Here is a 22074-nt window from a genome sequence, read left to right as displayed (position 1 = left end):
CGGAATTAGCAGGAATGTAAATATAACATTTGGATAAAATATGGGTATATTAGTGTAGGTTATTTATTATCATTATGTGTGAAACGGAACGTAATTTAAAGGATTTCAATAATTACGGTACGAAAAGAAGCAGTCGGTCCCGTTGAATAGCTAAGCAGCCGGCAAGCGCGGGGAGAGGGGGAACGTGCGGCGGCGAACCAATTGGAGCGGGGAGGGGAGGAGGTGCAGAGGCGTGTCTCCAGATACGCAGTGTGCCAGCTTAGCATTGGCCAGCAGGTATTCTTCGCTGATCGCGCGGAATTTGAAAAGTCGCAACTTTTAGGCCCCGTGGTTAACGCCCTAATGACTGTTGGCACCCAAAATTGATGCCGACATCATTTTTACGTGTACCTTAATGTGTTTTCCAAGTTTCATCGCGATCGGCAACTTTTACCCATTGCCAATGTTCCCTTGTGAGAATCGAAACTGCTCCTTCTTTTGTGAGAATCGAAACTGCTCCTTCTTAAGTAACACAAATTTACAGTAGTATTTTAATGTTACCGTACACGATTATGTTATCGAGACCAAAACAGATGTTGCACCTTACATACATAAAACCATGGGAGGTTTAAAGGTTGCCTATAACTGTTTCCGTCCTAATATAAGATTGGGAATTTCACGTTTTTGTGTTAAAATGTTGTGAAAATCGCAGTCATTTTATTTGCGCACGTTACATTTAAAGCTTTGTATCATTTTGCATTCGTACCAACTTTTACAGCAAGCGCGCTTTCCAGCTGAGCTGAAGGTCGCGATAATCATAATTTCGGAAGTGTTAATGATATTTTTTCTCTTTCCAATTTGATAATGATCAGTGACGGGCAGAACTGAATTTAATGCATTTGAAAACTTCAAGATCGATACTTACATTCGAAACCATATTCTCGAGTTCAACATAACCTTGAAAAGCCGATATAGGTCTAATTTACGTGGTACAAGATTTCCATAAACCGACTACGAACAGTATACCGGTGACCAAATTACAATGGAAGATAAAAAAGAGGATTTTGCCATCATGTTGAGCGGTTTTGTATCTAATGTGCTTTATTTTATTAGATCAGTGATAGAGAATTAAAATACTTGTGGTCGATTGTTGTTTGGCTAGCCGTTACGGGTACCGTATTAGAGTTTTCGAAGAGTTTGGCTCTGTATGATCAAAGTTGCTGAACTGAAAGAAGTTTTCAGAGGAAACTGACGAAGTTTCCCCAGTAAAACTGAATGTAAAGTTTCGAGATTTTTAAGTCGCGTACCGGTAATTAATGTTTGAAGCCGGCCCCGCGGTCTAACTTGCATGCCTCTCACCCGGAGGGCCCGGGTTCGATTACCGGCCAGGTCAGGCATTTTTACCTCAATATGAGGGCTGGTTCCAGGTTCACTCATTCTACGGTTACCTTTAATTGAGGAGCTATTGAATGGTGAGATGGCGGTCCCAGTCTAGAGAGCCCGAAATAACGACCGAGAGGATTCGTCGCACTGACCATGCGTCACCTCGTAATCTGCAGGCCTTCGGACCGAGGGCGGTCGCTTGGCAGGCGGAAGGTCCATTGGAGCTGTAGTTTGGTTTGGTTTAGGGGTGTTTGTTGTGATGTTTAGCCAAATTGTTGATGGTTCATTCATTCCCGGATTTTCCGTTTACCCGTTTACCACGTTTTTTTCCGCGGTCCCTCCAAAAACTGAGAATCGAGGTTCCACTGTATTTAGTTGTGAGCGCTGCTGTAAGCATTATTTTTGTCAGGTTTCTCATTTCTAAATTGATAACCTATTCTTGTATGGTGGTGTTCTATATGAGTTGTGGATTGCATGTGGTGTGAAGAGAGTCCTACCTGATCTACTTGTTATTGTGGTGTTGCGTTGTGCAAGAAGAGTCCTTAACCTGAGGAGTGCATCTCCTTTTACAACGTGAAAGTATGGCTCTGGTCCTGTATTTGGTGATGTTACGGTACTGTGGGTTTGATTTTGGGTTTATTTTGGGATGGCATAATGGCTACTTGGCATGCTGTTGAGGATGGTGTGATCCTTTAATCCCTTATGGGCTGACACGCGTCTCTTGGTGGTCATTATGGTGGTGGTTGTGTTGTGTAATAGGGTGGTTATGGCACTTTGGTAGGGGTGTGTATTACCTTAATTTTACCTCTGTGTCCCAGTAAATTTGGCCATTTAGTTTGCATGGGTCTACAACTCCAGTGGTATAATCTTATCTTGTTGAAGGTAACTTGTCGGTTCTCAAGTGTTTTAGTTCCTTCATTATCTGTTTTCCTGCATAACCTGTTTAGTCAATGTTATCATGCATTTAATCTGTAGTACTGTAAAGTAGAATAACCTACCAGTCTATGGCCTTTGTCCTTAGTGGAATCTTTAGTGTTTGTTGTTATTGTTGATTTGTCATCTTACTGTTCTGTGGTTTGCTAGATAAGTATGGGATTATGTAGTATTTCCCAAGCGGTACTGAAGTCACCTTCCTAATTGATTATGGGGTATTTTGGTTGTGTTCCTACCTTCTTCATTGTACTATTGAGCGCTTTCTACCATCCTGGCTGATTACCTACCACTTATATTTTATTTACCTGTTCTTCTGGGGAATAGGAGGAGGTACCTGTTTAGCTGTGAAGCAACAGGGTGGATCTGGAATAACACTTATTTCTAGACCGGATTACGCCGAGGTCCAATTGGACAACTAGTGGGTTATGTTGTGTGGGTCATTGCTCCTAATTTCCTGTTGTTCATCTGGTTTGAGGTGTATTCTATCGCCTTTTTCATTTAATTGGCTGTGCCGTTGTGGAATGTGTACTTTTGGTAATTCTGTGAAGTTGGTGGGTTATGTGACTTCAGATTGGTCTACCATCCTTTCCTCTTAACCATTTCCTGTCCTGTTATTCTTATGGGGTTATATGGAAGTGTTATGAGTTTATTGTTTTCCATCTTTGTATTATTCTTTCTTGGTGTTGTTGATGAGAAACTTATCACAAACCCACCATCTAATAGAACTAGAGGTCTCCAAATGTAGCTGTCAACGTTACCCCTTGTCTGGAGTAACTATTATCATTAACCCATGGATTTTTATCATTTTCTTAAACCTTGTTATTTGAGGTGTTACTGATTAATTGGTGTAACTATTTCTGATCTTCATTCTTGTTCAATTAGGTTATGTATGGTGTGTATATGAGATGTTGGGCCAGATTAAGTTGGAAATTTACTAAATAACTTTGTTCGTGCATTGGAGAAGTTTTAAAAATTAATAAGCTTACTGTATTGCAGTTCTGCACCTGTTATATCCCACATTTTTAAAATTTAATTTTGGTTCCTTGGTTTCAACTAGTGTAATGTGTTTCTGGTCCGAATGTTTTCAACTAAGGTGGTTGGTATTGTGACTATTTGTTTGCCCCTTCTTTACCGTGTTTTAATTGTGTTCATGGTACTTTGGGTAGTGTTTGCTGCTCATTCATTGATGAATGACTGGGTGGAGGTAAATGTGTACATTAGTATTGTGTTCATGATTTAGTTGAGTGTTAGAATTATGATATCCTTTAGGTGTTATCAGTTATGTTTTCGTCTTGAATGTCAACCCCCATGTATTGTGGGTAAACCCTTCTGTTAACTTTCCTTCTGTGCACTGTACCTGAAGGTATATGTTCCGTGGTATCTTATTTCTTCTAATTTTAAAGCAAAATTATGTGGCTTGCATTGATCTGGCTGTGCCCTGTTCCTTTTACTGATCATTCTTTTCGTTGGCAGTGTGCTGTGGCCCTGGTTCAGTTGAGTACTTAAAATTTATGTTTAAACTAATATTTGGATTTTGGTTATCCGTAGATTTTTATTCACCAAACTTTTTTCTCGGGGTCCTCCATTGCGCCTTTGCGTCCATGTTATCCTGTTTATGCTAGTTTGTCTACCGAAAAGGAACTAGACAATGCACTCCTTTGTTATGGAAACCCAAATGTTAGGATAGGTATTTGATTAGAAATGGTAAAATTTTAAACTCTGGACATGTTTGGCAAAGAACTCATACGGAAAAGAAGAAATTGGTGCTAAATATTGTTGGTAATTTAGGATGGATTTTAGTATGAGGGTGCTGTATAAAAGGAGAGATATTCAACCTGGCTTTGGAACTACGCAAAGACTCAAAAAACTTTTAATTGGGAAATACTTAACATGTGATCATAGTGATGTGTGCTATCATTTCCAAAATTTGCATTACAGACTAATTGGATCTATCCTAGTTGAACGTAGGATTTCGAATGGATTTAGTGCGAAGAACTTAAAAAAGTAAGCAGTAATAACAAAGATATGTATATGTATTTGGGTAAACCTCATTGATAATACTTCAAGGATGACATGATTTTTGAGTTGTAATAGACTTTTACCCTTAAAAGGATTGTATATCATGCATGCTGTGTGTATTAGATGGTAAATCTAGTATTAGTGGTCATTTAATTATGTGGACTATTCAAAAAAAAAAAAAAAATTAGCTTGTTTCAAGACCACAATACTTTTAAACAGACGATGTTTGTAAATATGGTAAACTTAAGGGGAAGAGGCTGTTATCGAAGTAACGTCTAGTAGCCCTCTCTCTTTACATTTCTGATCTGGCTATGCGCTGTTGAAAACTGTGACTCTTATATTCATTAATGACTTCCTTTTTTTGATTATTTTCCTACGTGACTGTATGCCACATATCTAATTTAAGATATAATCTTCTCTCTGAACGCTGGCTCTTATTTTTTAAGCGATCCCTTGTGTTTCGACTGCTCTGCGATTCAGTGCTGACCTGTCTCTGTATTGTGCTGCTCTCTACTATGGTCGAAGCGAACTTCTGGGTGCTGTCTCTCTCTGGGCAATCAGAGCTTTCTTGCTTTCTTGCATCTCCTCCATCTCCATTCGTGGATACGGCAGCCATGATTAGCGCTTCTGCCACAATGTGATGTAGACGCGTACCTAGGCAACGGCCCGTTCTGGTCTTGGGCCTGTTGGTAGATATGTGGTAGTCTCCCATTATGTGAGGATGTTTTCATCCTCCTAAACCTTTATTTATTTTAGTTTCTTATGTTCAATCCTGGACTTCCTACGGTAGAATGAGTGTAACTTATCCGAGGTTCACCTATTGTGAGTATGTGACTGCACATTATAAACCATGGAAGCCTCATCTGAACTGTAAGTGAACTACCTTCTATTTTCATCGTCCTGGAATTACCATTGCCTGTGTTTTGGAGCTCTAAGAATTATGCTACAAATTATTATCTAATCTTGGTGTTTGGTGCGACTACTTGAAAATTCATCTATTATATTTAACACTTAAAAGCACGGAAAGATGGATTTATTCTTCAATTTGTTAGGCTATCGGGTTTCTGCTTATATATTACTAAATAGTCATTCTCTCTTGATATTATTTGGGAGCAACACTATTGTACTTTGGTTAACCTACGGAATTATGTTGATTGAGGTGGTTTAACGACCGCATGAGTTTCCACAAGGATTCCCTAATTCTTGTTTGACCCCTTTATTTGATTTCATCTTTGGTTTCCTTTTACTTACTTAATTTCTCCATTTTTGGTTTTTATTCTTCTCATTTCTCTTTTGTTCTTGTGTGTGAACTATTATTGTGGGGTTCATTTTGATTGGTGGCTTCTGGTCTTTTTAGCATGCATGGGTTACCATAGCAACATATACTAAATGTGAATCGTGGAGATGATATATCTGGATGGGATATACAGTAGAAATCTGCTATAGCGAGTACGGCATATAACGAGAACCCTGTTATAGCGACAATTGTTGTCCGTCCCTTCAAAATTCCTATATTAAACTGTGTATTATCCTTTTGTTACAGCGAGAGCCCTATCACTGACGCATCCGTTATTACGAGCGATTATGCGCGCACGATTTTTTCCATTATCGATATTTATGCACCCAGTCATTATACTGCATACGATCGATCATTTTCGGTATTATTTTCTTGCTATGCCCACTAGCGAGCTCTCTCTTCGACATTTGAAGGCTATGTCTCAAGTATTATTACAATATTATTTCGGAGTCGATTACTAATATCTGTCAATTGCTGTTCCATAAAGAAAATGAAAATGAAAGAGGAGAAAATGTTTTCATAAAAAATGGTGTGAATAATGTGTCTGATACCAGTTGTTAACGCGTTAAGGATAAAGGCTGAATAAACGACCGTTTAATTTTAATGCTAAATACTGCAATTAACTCAATCGCATCATCTGACGACCCTAACTCGTCATAGTTATTCGAGGCATATGAATCAAATGACGAGCTCTGCTCGTGGCGATGCACAGCTGTACATCAATCCATGTAGTTCAGTCACTAACCCACACATGCCACTTGTATGCATTCTGAGCTCACGTTTACACATGTGGCTTCGGTTTGTTCCCTTTCACCAGGTTCTCACACACTTCCGCAACAAGAGATAAGAGAATCTTTTTTCATATTATTTCACTCTTGTCAGCTGCCATCATAGCGTCAAGCAGATGAGCTCCTGTTGATGAAGAAGGAATACGGAAACTAATAGATAGTGTTTTAGAGAGTGATATTGAAGGCAGTGATGTTTGTGATGACGAAATAGACCCTGAAGTCCTTAGTTCAAGTACTAGCGCTGCATATAATAGTTCTGATGACACGGAAAGTGATGCAAATAAGGACGGTGTGCCGAGTCTTTCGAAACGAGCCCGTACCTCGGCTCAGACTAACTTGACTGACTGGAACTGGACAAAAAGTGACAATAAGCCTGTTGTACATAAGTTTAGTGAATACAGTGGGGTTAGTGAAAACTTATTGAAAAAGTTTGACACGCAGCCACTATCTGAACTCTCAGTTTTTTGTGAATATATGAACCCATTTTTGACAAAATATCTGTGGAGACAAATTCATATGCAGCAAATCAGTTGAGCAATCCTGACAGAAAAAAGTTAAAAGACGATGACAAATGGTTTGAGACTACACCCAACGAAATTAGGGCATATTTTGCGTTAGTTATACTAATGTCACAAGTGCAAGTCAAGAATACAGTTATATTGGACTAAAAACAAGTGTATAAACACTCCTATTTTTCATGAAACCATGAGGCAGGGGAAGATTTATTATACTTTCACGATTTTTACATTTTGTTGACGATGAACAAGTTGATAGTAGTGACAACCTAAGATTAGGCCTATAATACAACATTTCTGCTCCAAATTTTCAGAATTATATTTATCTTCACGAGACATTGCTCTAGATGAAAGTCTAATGAAATTCAGAGGCCACCTTTCATATGTCCAGTGTAATAGGTCAAATGTTCTAGGTTTGGAATAAAAATTTACAAAATTGGTGAATCAAGTTCTGGCTACTGTCTGTCTTTCAAAATTTATGTAGGTGATGATGTAACGGATCCAAGTCTGCCACCAAGTACAAACGTTGTGTTCAACATGTGTGAACCCTTGTTAGGCCGAGGGCATACATTGTTTTTAGATAACTGGTATTCTTCCCCAGATTTATTCAAAAGGCTACATGACAAGCAGATGAATGCAATTGGAACTGTTAGACAGAACCGAAAAGACATGCCTCGCGATATCAGTAAGACGAAACTAAAACGTGGAGAGTATGAGACGTGGGCTGCCAACAGTATGTTGTGTGTGAAGTGGAAAGATAACAGGGATGTTTACTTTCTCACCCCTAAACACAAATCAGCTGACATGACAGGGACAGGCAAACTCAGACGAAAGAGATGACAAACCCCTAGGGAAGAAGTGATAAAGCCCAAGTGTGGCCTTTAATACCAGAAGGGGATGAGTGGCGTTGACCTTCAGGATCAGGTTACAGCTCTGTTACCCGTCATGCGACGCACAGTGAAAGGGTATATGAAAATATTCTTTTACCTCCTAGATATGTGTATTTTCAATTCCTTCACTGTGTATCACAAGATCACTGCTACAGAAAGACAAGCTACACAGACTTCAGAACTGGCACTGCACAGCAGTTATTAGAGATTGTTCAGTTGCCGGAGTACTCAGTTCGAGGTCGACCTTCAGCGAGCACCACCCCCACCAGATTACAAGCTAAATCATGGGCCCCACTTTCCCATGCGTATTCCCCCTATAGAGAAGAAATCAAAAGTCACAAGAAGGTGTGTTGTGTGTTACAGCCGGGGTAAAAGAAGTGAAAGTTGCTGGCAGTGCCAAAAATGTGGCGTAGCTCTTCACTTGAAGAATGTTTTGAGGTGTACCACACCCAGCAGACGTACCAAAATAGCGACATTGGTAAGTTTATTACTTCGTTATCATGCATGCAAATTTTCAGAAAGGAATATTTACTGGTTGGTTTTGTATGATTTTCTAAATAATAGTGTGATAACGACAGCCGTAGAGCGGTATTTAAATGTGATTTCTAAGTGAACTCCAATGGTATTTAAATGTGAGGAGAATGGGTTAAGTGAGAATTGGATACACCTCAAGATATGGCAGAGTGAGTCATTGATGACAGAGGTTAGTTTGTATTTCCTCGCGTCCGTTAAATTATGGAAAGGCTATTTTCATGTAAATTTATAGCGAGAAGGTTATACTGGCGCTTGAAGTATGTTTTCATCATACGTATAGCACAGTTAAGTTAGGATAGGTGACGCTATTTGAATAAGAAAACTGAAATGTTTGCCACAGAATGCAATCGATCATCTTCGGTACGGTATAGTTTTTGTGCTACGTGCATTTGCGAGCTCTCTCGTCAACATTCGAAGGCGATGTTGGAGTCGATTAGTAATACACGTCAACTGCTGTTCTCTAAAGAAAATTTTATATGAAAGAAGATAACATGTTTTCGTTATACATGTGTAAATAACATGGCCGATAGCAGTTGTTAACTCGTTACAAATAAATAAAAAATAAATAAAATAATACTTTTAATGTTATACCACATATTGCAATTAAGTAAGAATGTGATATCCCTCAAAATATGGCAGGGTGTATCACTGTTTCAGAGGATAGTTTATATTTTCTCGCGTCTAGTTAAATTTCGGAAAGGCTATTCCTGTGTGAATTTTTAGCGAGGTGGTTATCATTTGTCAACATCCATTTCAAATATGTTTCCATGATACATATACGGTTAGGTTAGAAGGCGCCGTTTGAAGAAGAAAACTGAAATGTTTGCCACAGAAGCCTCTGGAGTGATACCGTATTTCTCCGAATCCAAGATTTTTTTTTTTTTTTTTGTTTTTTTTTCAGAATCTCATGTGAAAAATCAAGAGTTGTTTTGCACTCGTGGCCTGACAGTAATGAACACCACTGGCAACTACCACAGTAACCACACTGTTTTCTTCACCCCCGTGCGCGCACACACAAAACTCGTGGACAATACCAACCGCCTCTTTATCATACATCGCTAGCCGTGGCGACTGGTTGTACAGTGCCTGTGTGTAACGTCACTGGATCTCAGGAAATAGTGAAGAGCGAATGACATTCTACTATCCTCTACAAAAACGTTTCTCAAATCTGCAGAATGGCATCAAAACATGCGAGCCTTCGAATTCTTAGACAGGCCGGCTACTTAGTAGCAGAGTTATATCACGTCTGCTGTACCTGACGCTTAGTAAAATTAAGTTTTATAGACAGCAGGAATATTTTCGTGATGGATCGTCGTATTGTAAAGATACGTGGAACAGATATTGCCGGAAAATTTTCAGTGGGTTCTCATCGATATTATGATGCCAATTTTAAATTAATGGCTATTAAACACTCGGAAATGTAATGTAGGTCCCATAATTGTGCAGCTGCAAGAAAATATGGCATAGGCCTAACTAAAGCCAATATTCGGAGTCATCGTGAAGACAAAGATTCTGCGCACTATACAAAAATTGCACTCTGTGGCCTGCAACAAGGATGCTTTAAAGAAGTCGAAGATGAAACTTTTTGAGGTACGTGCACAAAATTGCACGGGCGGAATCGCCATACCGCGGCGCAATAAACTCATTTGTTGACTTTCAAAGTCCACGATTAGGCCTATACATCGCTAGCTGCTAAAGTTGGCCGAATCCGGCAAGCGAGACGTGCACGAAGCACCAGCCAGTTATATCTGACGCTGAGTGAAAGTAAGTTTTTAGTAAGCTTACTAAATACTTTGCTTTCAGTTCCAAAACTCAGTTCATTTTGTGTTGTGTACTTCAAGCATGTATCCTATGTGGCTTGATTAATTTAATAGTTCAGCATGCCGTACTGTTTTGTGCCTGGCTGTAAGTCAGGTCAGTTTTGTTGATGGTATGCGAATTTTTTCACCACCGAAGGATAGAAATCATTTTGAAAAATAGGCCAGAGCCATTCCTTGGAAGGATACTGAGTTAACGCATAACAGCAGAATTTGTCATGTTCATTTCTCTGATGATTTGATAGTAAAATATCGAAGACTGGGAAAGCTCTGTACCTGAATTGGATAGGGCAGTTCAAAACTATTCGATAGAGAACTGTTTAGTGTACCATTTGGCTGGGTACGTTGTTAATCACTCTTCTAAATGTATTAAGGATTCGCCTTGTGCCCGTTCTCTACATGAGAATAATCAAAGTAAATTTTCATTTCTCACTGAAAGACTATGGTTCAAGCAACAATGAAGTGTTACAAACACATCTTTCAAAAAGTGTATGTGGCATTCTTTTCCAGGCCGAAAAGGTAATTAACAGAAAAATGAACTCGAAATCGATGTGGGGTGAAATATTTTTTGATTGTATCGATTCCATAGAAACGAGTTCAGTTGGTCCTTCAGGAGCTGGCTGTTGTCTTCAAAATGTTATGGATATAATCCCAGACCTGTTTATCATTATCTGAAGTGCTCATTTTTCTTCAAGGTGAAGGAAATCCGGCGAGATTTACAATGTGTAGGATGCTAATTAGTTTATAATATCACCTATTCAATACATTAAAATTTTAAACAATTAGGGATAGTCAATGAGAATAACAATGTTCACTGAGAATATGGATACCAACATATCAGCCGTTGGCTGTAAATTACCAATTGTGAAGGATAACAGCGTCAAAATATTAGGGTATGTTTTACAAAGGTTAACTTAAACATATTTCATGGGGGCAGGATAAGGGATAGATAAGTGACTGGCACCGATAGATAAGACCAAAGGGTATTTAACAGTGTTCAGCAGCAGTGGTCCGTACGAAATATTGACATTACACTATCAGAAATGATAAGAAAATGTTACTTAAACTTTCAATAAAAATAATGTTCATTAATAATTGGAGTTAAAAAGGATTATTAACATATTTACATGGGGGCAGTTTATGGTAAAAGATACAGTAGTCAGCACCAATGCGTAAAACCACAGGGCATTTTAACAGTGTCCATTAGTGGTGGTCTGACATGAATCATTGACGCTACTCTATTAGAAAATTTAGGAAATTACAAGGCTTATATATATATATATTTACATGGAAGCAGTTTGGGGAGAAAAGGATACAAAATGTCTGGCACCAATGTGCATAACTATAATTTCTGCCGTTGGTTGATGATCATAGTACTGACAAGGCAACTACACAGTATTATGCAGCAGTGGTTTGACCTCAGTTCATAATTATTTGGAATGCTAGGAAAAATATTCCAACATTTTTTGAGATTGCCAAATGAGGCTCCATTAGCAGTCATACTGAAAGCTGTCTGGTAAGTCCCGGGTTCGTGAATATGGCTCCATAAGCAATGGTGAATTTGGCTGGCGTGGAAAAAAATTTGATTGGGTGTCGTAATGTTTAGGCACAATTTTGGTGTAGTTGAAAAGAAATGTTAAGTACGTGGTGCATTGTGAATGGCAACAATGACAGCCGTTATTTGTTGATAATGGTATTTTCAGGGAAAATGTTGCGGGGTTAGAATCACTCTCTTATTGAGTTTTGTTAACTTCTTGATGACTTTGAATGCTATGTGAAAAATACCAGCGTGACAATGGTTGATGCGACTTTAAAACGGAGGTATTGTAATTGAAAACATGAAGAACATCGGGACCTATCAGCTAAGCTGCACACACCGCAGCGCGAGGACCAATTTGTTTTCCGCTATGAACTGGAGGTTCCACCAATTAATATCACCACGCGCAGTGTCTACTTTCCTCTCAAGAAGAATTCAAAAACTTCATTTCAGTCTGCACAATTCGAACAATCAACCGTGCAGCCCTATCAACATAGCTTGGTTACTTTATACACCAAGTACCAAATTCTCTGCTTAAGCTGATACAGTGGATAGTCAACTCTCAAGATTCTTCTAGAGAGTATCAACTACACAGACATTGTACATACTTGTATAGTTTTATATATGTGTCAGTTTATATTGTGTTCATTCTTAGTACCATAGCACTCGGTCCACAACCGTTATGTATTACCAGAACCTACTGAATTCCATGAGTCTAAAATCATATTGAAATTTTTGACCTACAACACAGAGCATCTCATTGTACTTTTATTCCAGACGTTTTAGCATGTTTAGTGTACTTGTATTATTTATTGCTTACCTATGTCACACATAACATTTCGCTTTCATTTGCAACATTTTGAGCGCCATAGTACCTTGCCTAATTCAACCACACTTCATCTTGTAAATTATGTATTCATAAGATTCTTACAGCTTAGAAACACGTTTTAGGATTTCGTCAAATATTGTGTATGTTTAATATGGCTGATGATGACCCCGAGTAGGGTTGAAACTAGTCCCATGTAATGTAAATAACATTGTAAATACAATAAAGTATTGAATAAGTGGAAAACTCTCCTGTTTATAATTTTATAAGGAATCATAAAATATTGGAGGTCAGAATCTTGAAATTGAGGACCTAGGAAGCAAACTAATGGAAAATGCAAGGCTGGATGTAGAGATTTAACAAAAGGGTGCAACAAGTGAATGCATTTTACCACAAAGTAAGGAATCTCATTCCGAAGGAGATACTGAGGAAGTGATGGACAAGATGTAATATTCACCCACATTGACATACACAGCGGAGACCTGGGCAGTTACACGAAGGAAATGAAAATCCACAGCCTGTTTCCAGTCATTTGACTGGGTCAGGAATGGAATGAATGAAGCCCCATCTAACGGCGAGGATAGGAATTGTGCTGGCTGCTGAAGCCTGTCGCACTTCTCTGGGGCAATGATTAATGACTGACAGATGAAATGTTAATGGAGAGTATTGTTGGAATGAAAGATGACAGGGAAAACCAGAGTATCCGGAGAAAAACCTGTCCCGCTGCCGCCTGAGCCATGGAGACTATCAGTGACACAAAGAGAAAAGAGTAAAATTCATGCCATTGAAATTAAATTCATAATATTTGTGATAGGAAAGACAAGAGCAAGAAATGAAGGCATCAGGAAAGAAAAGTTACATGGCAGAATTTAGAAGAATAGCCTAAGATGATCTGGACATGTAAAGAAAAGGAGGTGGGATGGACACCAAAACAGGCGATAGAGTCTAAGTTTGAGGGAAAGAGCAAGATAGACTGACTTGATCAAGACCAGTAAAGACGAAGGAACCTGTAATGGAACAAAATTACAGGAGAGAAGAAGGTGGAGAAGAACCATAGACCCCCACCTGGATGGAGGTGGATAAGGGAAAATCATGAAGAACCAGAGTATCTACAATACAAGTGTACCCTCAAAACTAAACTGTCTCAGACAGAAGACATCTCCGAGTGGCTTTCTTAAGAGGAACCAAGACTGATGAGGACAAAGCTCTCCACACTCACCTGCCACTGTAAGCCTTTCTTCACTCTTTTATTCCCAACACAACCACATAAAATTTACTTCCATTTCTAGTCCCCAACCAAGTAAACATAGAGTAGTATGCCACTTACTTTGACATGGATCTGGTGTTTAAGCATAGCTGCCCGAAGAATAAGCATCCGAGTTCGCCGCTGATACTCTTTGCCTACCGCTAGAGATTTCTCGAACGTTGTACTTCTCTGGTCTACTTCCTTAGCGTATAAGATCTATAACAGCAAGAGACTGAACATAAGTAAGGGAAAACACTACACTGAACTGTAACAAAAATTCTTATAGTTCATTGTAGAACAGTCGTATAAAACTTAGTATTTATTTATCCACCTAGCCAATACAAATATATTTTACAACTTAAATTGCAAACTAAATACTCATTTTTTTTTTAGTAGGAGATATGTTTCAGTCGATTGGACCATCTTCAGCTTTTCTTCTAAGTCCCATTTTCTTGTACATGAAGAAGTCCAGTCAATGTACATAAACACTAATGTGTTCTTTTCTATTTTAAACATGAAAACCAAATGAGGAACATTTTGAGAAAATAAACCATTTTCAATATGACATACTTGTTAAAAACCTTAAACTTTAAAGGAATGACATATGTGATACTTTTAGGCAAGATCATGACCAAAAAAAAAAATGAATTGAAGAAATACAACATTGTTTCTTTAAAAACCACAAAGACAGACAAATAATACTGCAGTTTAGGCCACCTCCGTACTATAGTCATGTACGGGACAACTGCCAACCATTCACTGAGCATTCTATACAGAATGTAATTAAATCACATTACAACAAACATAGCTGCCTCTGTGAATCAGTGGTAGTGTGTCAGCCTCCGGATCCCAAGATAGCAGGTTCAAACCTGGCAGAGGTAGTCGGATTTTTGAAGGGCGGAAAAACGTCCATTAGACACTCCATGTCGTACTATGACGGCAAGTAAAAGATCTCTGGTGACACATTTGGTGTTTGCCCGACAAAATTCATTAAATCTCAGCCACAGACGCCGAAGAGAGTTTCGGTTTACTCGGTCTGCCATCTAGTGGGCCTTAAGTAAAACGGAACGTCGAAACTGATGATCAGACAGCCAGATGGCATCAAATTGAAATGTCTGCACACAGTAGCTGAGCCCATACAATTATTATTATTACAACAAACATATCTAGTTATGTTACAGTACTTCTCTAGTATTTATGATGACTGCAGAAGTTAGTTCACGATGTCTTCCAAGTGCTTCAAAATATCTCCATGCTATCATCACAGAATGCTTCTAGACATTAAATCCTCTCCAAGCGTTTTACTTTTACAAATGTACATTTGTTCAACTTTTTGGAGATTCGTCATAAAATATAATGTACTGATATTATAAACACAGAGACAACAGCGTGTTTAAGTTCTCTTAGTGTTCAAGCCATCATCCCCTTTTCACACCAATCCCAAAATTTGGGAATGCAAACATAGCATTAAGAAAGTACAGACAGATGTACAAAATCTTTAAAATGTTATGATGATCTTCATAGCACTCTCTGAACAGCAAGTTACCAGTTCTTGGTCTTAAACTTTCACACAATCACCACCATTATTTCCCTATATTGCAAAATGGTATGGAACAGAGAAATTTGTAAAATACAATTCTAAGTAAATGTTGTCATGAGTTTCCTATAAAACCAACCACAAGAGAGATAAAATGATTATGTTTTAGGCCACCTTCCTGCAGAATTATTTTGAACAGAGTATAGCTAGGATCCTACTGCCCTTAATCTAAACTTATATATCAAGTTTTATGAAAATCTGACCCCCATCCTCCTGTTTTTCTGTGATGCTGTAACAAATAAAAATTAAACTGAACCCAGCATGAGCTTTATTTATCCTGTTCAAACAAAAACAAAGTATCAGTTTCATAATTAACACCTGATCACTAACCTCTCCAACAACCAACGTTATCGCTAATCATTTGTCTGCAGGACTATGCAAATGAAACCATCAATATCTCTGAAAACATCTATCAGAGTCACACTTATCAGCAGCTTGGTTGACAAGTGCATTTAAGTCCTACTTTAAGCATATCTTATTAATATTTGAAAAAGACTACTGACTTTAAGGTCAACTTATACACACTATTTAGGTATTTGATCAATGGTCACCGCATACTGCCCGAGTGAAAGCAATGCAAAAGAAGCAAGCCTGCAACTTCAAAGGAGAAAAGACAGAGTTTTCTTCTTATAGGGTTCCTCTTGTTGAGGTTTGTGTACTTCTGAATTTACTTTGAGTATTTCATCTAATATTGCTCTCAACAGCAGCAACAAAACTGGCGGCGTAAGACAAAGCCGAAGGCGAGTTGCAATCAGATCACCACTCAGCTGCTGTGCATAGGTCATTCGCAAGACTGGTTTACCTCCTTTTCTCAGAATATTGTGGCAGTATATTATGTAACCACTGACAAAGTACTTGTTGATTACGTAGACAGGAACACACAGAAGGCAGTGTTGGGTTTTTCTTCCACAGTCCATATTGTCACATTTCTACTAACCATTTGTTCCTCAGATGACAGCAACTCCATAACACTAAAATGAAATTAGGCACAAAAGAACGTCCATGCTTTCTCAGGTTAGGACACATACTGGGAAAAGTACTGAGAAGGAAAAGAAAAAAAAGCTACCGGAAGAGCAGGGAAAGAACATTCATTCATCTCTTATGCGTCATCCAACAGACGAATGGTTAGTGATGTAGGGTTAAAAAGTACAGGCAGAAAACGACTTTGTATATACATACAGGGTAGTTGGAAACAATGTTGGAGGTTTCGTCAAACTGATAAATAATTTGAAAAACTAATTAGATATCCCGTGCCATTTTCATTTTATCAGCTGCTGAAGTTAGGCAATCACATTCTTATGCAGGCAAATTAAAATGGGCTTTGCAAGGCAGTGTTGCTAAATTTCCACGTAGCCTAAGATTGGCTTCAAAGCACTCACTGAAGATGGCTCGCATTGCAATGGGAGTCCAAGTCCAGTGTACGCACACTACAATACTCAAACAAATGACCAACTGCTTAGCAGCTACCGATTCCAAGAAGTCAAAATCAAACACAAACATATCGTGGGTTGCTGCTGGTGTCACCACACAATACTCGCTATGGCACGATCCTGTCAGCTTGGAAGTCCATGTTCAATTCCCTTAATTAGCAAAGTTTTTTCTTCATCAGCCATCGATTTATACCTCTTAATCTAAATCAGGATCCTGATTTTGTTCACACTGTTACATAACTGTTATGTTATAGAAGTGCTAACAAGTCCATTTTCATTTAACAGCAGATTCAGCCATGCCACTTCACAAAGCCAATTTGAATTTGCCAGTGAAGCAATCTAATTGGCTAAGTTCAGCAGCTAATAAAAATGAAAATGGCACAAGATATCAAATTTTTTTTTCAAATTATCTGTCAGTATGACCTACCCTCTAAGGCTCGTATACCCACTTCAGGTTGTTTCCAACCATCCTGCAAATACACTAAAACCTCGTTAGTGCGTTCCTCATCAACATGTTTTCCCGCTTAGCATGTTGTAAATTCGAAGTCCGAGTCTCATCGTATTAAATCTATATAAAAATACCTCAGTTATCTCACCATGAATTTTCGCTGTTACCACTTAGTATGATCACATTTTTTCCTAGCCCTGAAATTGTTATTTGTCACCCCTTGTGGAAGGAACATGATTTCCAATTCAGGTAGGAGCTCTCGCCGCAGTTGCATGATAACTGGAAAAGGCCTTGAATTCTTGAACTTCACAGGATAAATTGCAACTTCAGGGAGCAAGCCATTAGCCTCAGAAATGCTCAGTTTTGCTTGTCGGTTAGCAGTGAAACTGCAGAATAACACTACGAGCCTGTTTGTGCTTGTATTTTACATTCTATTCAGAAGTTAGAAATGTATTTCGTGTTTAGTTGTACAGTGACAGGTAACGAATATTTACATGTAATCAATGTCAAGGTTGATCGAACTTAAGGAATCAACTAACTTCACTTGACAAAATCTGTTGTTTACTTCACCATGGAATTCACTAAGGACGCCAGATTTAAAATGTATATGTAGTAATAATAACAATAACTTCAATATACGGTTTTTTAGTCATCAAAGCAACTATCAATAACGGCACACCCTAATTAAAGGGCAATCATAAGAGACAGTTTAACATCCAAAATTTGGAAATAATCAATGTTATAAATATTGTAAAGGCCATAGCTTCGATAAAAGATTACAACCAGAATTTCTACTCTGCGTTCAAGATTTGACCACTGCCTTCCAGTGCATCTTAGAAAATTTTAACGCATGGAATGAGTTTTTTTTATTCACAGACATTCAACCATGCTAAAGAACGGGTCATGTATCAATAAACTATAATTCATATGATCTCATCATTAGTAATTTTTTACTTCAACCACTCAGTGTTTAATGTTTTATAATTCATTAACTTCCAAGCTGTTAAATGAAAATTGACCTGTTAACACTTCTATAACGTAACAATTATGTAACAATACGAACAAAATCAGGATCCCGATTTTGATTAAAAGGTATAAATTGATGGCTGATGATGCCCAGCTAGTGAGCAAAACATGTCCCAATAATGATTTATAATAAGGTATAATTTCTAATTGAAACTACTTTGTATTGTATTGAATAGGTAGATTTTAATAAATTTATGTGTGGTATTTTAGAATGGTGAATATTTCGCGCAATAGCCTGCATGTGGAACATAATCGTGTGAAGTTAACCAGCGTGGTGCATATCTGTCTTGTTACAGCCTAAGGATATGGAAAAAGTTGTGAAATTCCTTACTAATTAAAGCAAAATAAAGTGTCGGCAAGTCGACTGACATCTATATCTTTAAGCAAGCAGATGTGGCGTTAATCTGAAACTCGCACCTTCAAGTTTGGACTCGATCACTCGAATCGGACTTGGTCGGTCAAAGTTTTGTTCAATTCAAAATAGTGGCCAAAGTCATTATGTTGCAGTCGCATGTGGCCATGTATAACCTCCAATTCATTGTCTAAGTGTGTGACCAAAAAGATGTGTAATAACCCACTGGTCCGAAATGAAAGGCTTCTTCTTGTTTTATGACCGCATAGGATCACTTTAGTCAATCCATCGTTCAGGTCTCTTTGAAGGGATTGTTCGGGCTTTGCGGTCCTCCCAGTACTTCTTCAGACGCTCCGATCTTCGTGCCCTTTCCTCCTTTCTACTAACATTTGTTTTAGAAAGAGTGTGATCTACAATAATACTTCAATATTTTTATGGGCCCTGTACAAATGTATTCATATTGGTTTGGTGTTTCTAACACTTTTCAGTGCACTATTGTTATAAGCCCCACCAGAGGAAGTTCTGATATTTGGTTTCTCATGTTTTTCACATCTTTTAATACTCTCTTCTCATAGAATTATCATTGCACCCGCAGACATACGACTTAAAATCCCCTTATGTCGGAAAAAAATCGTACCTAGTGTTTCCATATCACTGTTGGATAGTTTTTATTCACGTATTAAGTCGTACGTTTTCTTGCTTAACACGGTCTTTCTCCTTGTCCCCTGCAGAAACGTCTTAACAAGGTTTTACTGTACATATATATTCTAACTGAACTGCCATGATCAACAATATGGTAAATTATATTGATATTCCCACTTCCATGCCCTACTGTGACAGAATCTGCAAACCTTGGTTTCTACTCACTTTATTATGCGAGTCTATGCGGGCCTGGATCTGGCCGTCCAGAATTAGCTGCATCAGCTCGTCTTCCAGCGCCAGCACTGTCGTGTTGAATGCAGAAGCCATCTTACGCATGTCAGCCGAGAGGTATGGACTGAAGTACTGGATGAGCGCTCTGTTACGGATCATGGTGTAGAGGGCATTGACGTGCGGCGCAATGTACATATCCAGTAACAGGTTATCCTGCACAGTACAACAGAACTAGTCATTTCTCTACAGAAACACTACGTGAACAGCAAAGATGTACACCATAATTCACATAAGAAATATAAACTGAAGCACAATAAGCAGAGTACTAACAAATTAACATCAGCCGAGTAGAACTGAAACCCAATATTTTCTTTTCTTTGGAGAGAAAGACACGAACATGAAAAGGAACACATAACAGAATAAACATAAACAGTCAGCATGAGGAGGAGGGAGCAACAGAAAGATACGACAAAGACAAACTCAAAAACATAAAAAGGATTAGAACAATCCTCACATCTTCAGACAATCCCAGTTCTCCAACAACCATATCTCCTCAGTCCCTGACAAACTTCCTTCTGCTTCATAAGGAAAGCAGGCTTCAACTAACTTGATAGATCTTCAGTCTTGATATGGCCAGCGTAGGATGAGAAGAAAGTCGGATAAACATTGTGTTTATCATATATCGTGTTACTTTTCCCGTCTCTATATGGCATGTAGCTTCTAGACAATTATTATTTATTTTTGTATGGCTGATACTAAAGGAGACACTGAATCGAATTAGTGTGAGAGGAGACCGAGTTTGCTAAGTTTGACAAGAAGAAGCGAGAGAATGGTAGGACACATTGCAAGATGCCCAGGATTTGTTCAGTTGGTTTTTGAGAGAAGAATAATAGGGGTATATCGAGGTATGAATATGACAAGCAGATTAGAGTAGACGTAGAATGCAGCAGTTATGTAGAAATGAAAAGATTAGCACAGCAAACATAGGGTGGCATGGAAAGCTGCATCAAATCAGTCTATGGACTGATGACTCAAACAAAAACACAGCTTTTAGTGCCATAAGTGTCCGAAGACATGTTCAGCTCACCTCCTGTAGGTCTTTGTGTCTAAAGCCCATGTGTGACCGACACATCTGGATAAGAAGATGATGAGGTAGGGCGAGTAACATCTGGTGTTGGCACGTAGCCTACTCCTGTCAAATAACACCAAGAAGTCTGTGCAAAGCTTAATGTCCCCATCCAATGGACGAATAACCATCAACAGAGTCATATGCCCTCACTCTAAATGAACACTGCGGAGGGGTTTGGAATTTGATCTAGGCTTTTGGCATGCAATCTAGAGATTAAAATTGGTATTGCACAAGCTCTTCTACCCTGCCTGCAAATATTCTGATGGTGAAATTCCTTCCTCCAACAGGATTTGAACCAGCTACCCATGGTGTCAGACCAAACAGACATGACACCCAGAGGTTTAACGTCGGACTAACATAATGAAGGTTTTCGGCAACCACAAGGACTTTATAAAGCTGATGTCTACAGGAAAATGTAAACTGTTGTATTCACAGAACACTACAGTCCTTTGAGGCAGTTAGAGAACACTTAACACACAATTATCCAGCATGATGTACGTTTTTAATTTCAAATGAACTTTTTACACTCACCTTAATTTCATCTAAGAGCTTGAGGCAAGACGCATATTTTGACTCATAGAATTTAAAAATAATATCTCTTAGTTGAGGCTCTAACTCCAGGAACAATTTGAATGAACTGCAACAGAAGAAACAAGCAAGATATTCAAATTAATAATCAGTGTTTTAGGTCCAATAACTACTGATAAGCTGACACAGCAGAGGTTATTTTCTACACTATGTTAACAGGAATCAGAAAATGTACACTGGTACAAGCAATGTTTTTTCTTCTTTTTTACAATTTGTTTTACGACGCACGGACGCAGTTAAGTCTTATGACGACAATGGGGTAGGAAAGGGCTAGGAGTGGGAAGCAAGCGGCCGTGACCTTAATTAAGATAAAGCCCCAGTATTTGCCTGGTGTGAAAATGGGAAACCATCTTCAGGGATACCGACAGGGGCTCGAACCCACTATCTCCCAGATGCAAGCTCACAAATACGCACCCCCAACCGCACGGCCAACTCACCCGGTACCAACAATGTCTTGTCCATAAGAACATTACTAGTATGCCAACGCTCTACTTCAAAGAATAATATTTCTTTTAGATATTTTGAGTCCTACAACCTCCACATGGCTACATTACTGGGTTCTGAGCACTTTTCTCCATGGAAATGAAACTATGAAACTTTTAAGATAAACCTTATCTACTCACGTAATCCTCCTTTCCATCCAAGATCTATAAGATATATTTTCTGAATCTTATTTCTCTTGCAACTTGAATTACAAAATTGGACACCCCTTGCACCCAAAGAGCATGTTTCATGGAGTCCAAGAATTGGTATCAGAAATAAATATCAAAACAAGCGCGGTTCAAAGTGAAGAATGTAATGAATGCCAGAACAGCAGTTGTGATACCACACCTTTTAAAGTGGAAACAATGGAGATTTGCACAGGAA

The 22074-nt window shown here is 38.5% G+C and overlaps 1 protein-coding gene across 1 annotated transcript in view; it reads right to left on the bottom strand.

Annotated features, from left to right (window-relative positions):
• CSN1b (COP9 signalosome subunit 1b) overlaps positions 1–22074 on the bottom strand; it is an 89863-nt gene that overhangs the window by 17375 nt on the left and 50414 nt on the right. Inside the window, exons 7-9 of the mRNA XM_067136035.2 lie at positions 21151–21256; positions 19485–19703; positions 13846–13980 (exon numbers count right to left, since the gene is read on the bottom strand). Coding sequence (XP_066992136.1) covers positions 13846–13980; positions 19485–19703; positions 21151–21256 — 460 coding nt within the window. The remainder of the gene's footprint in view (positions 1–13845; positions 13981–19484; positions 19704–21150; positions 21257–22074) is intronic.

Source organism: Anabrus simplex, chromosome 1 (genome assembly GCF_040414725.1).
Source record: "Anabrus simplex isolate iqAnaSimp1 chromosome 1, ASM4041472v1, whole genome shotgun sequence".
NCBI classification, from domain to species: domain Eukaryota; kingdom Metazoa; phylum Arthropoda; class Insecta; order Orthoptera; family Tettigoniidae; genus Anabrus; species Anabrus simplex.
The sequence above is the reverse complement of the archived record's forward strand: the minus strand, read 5'-3'. Positions and strand labels throughout refer to the sequence as shown.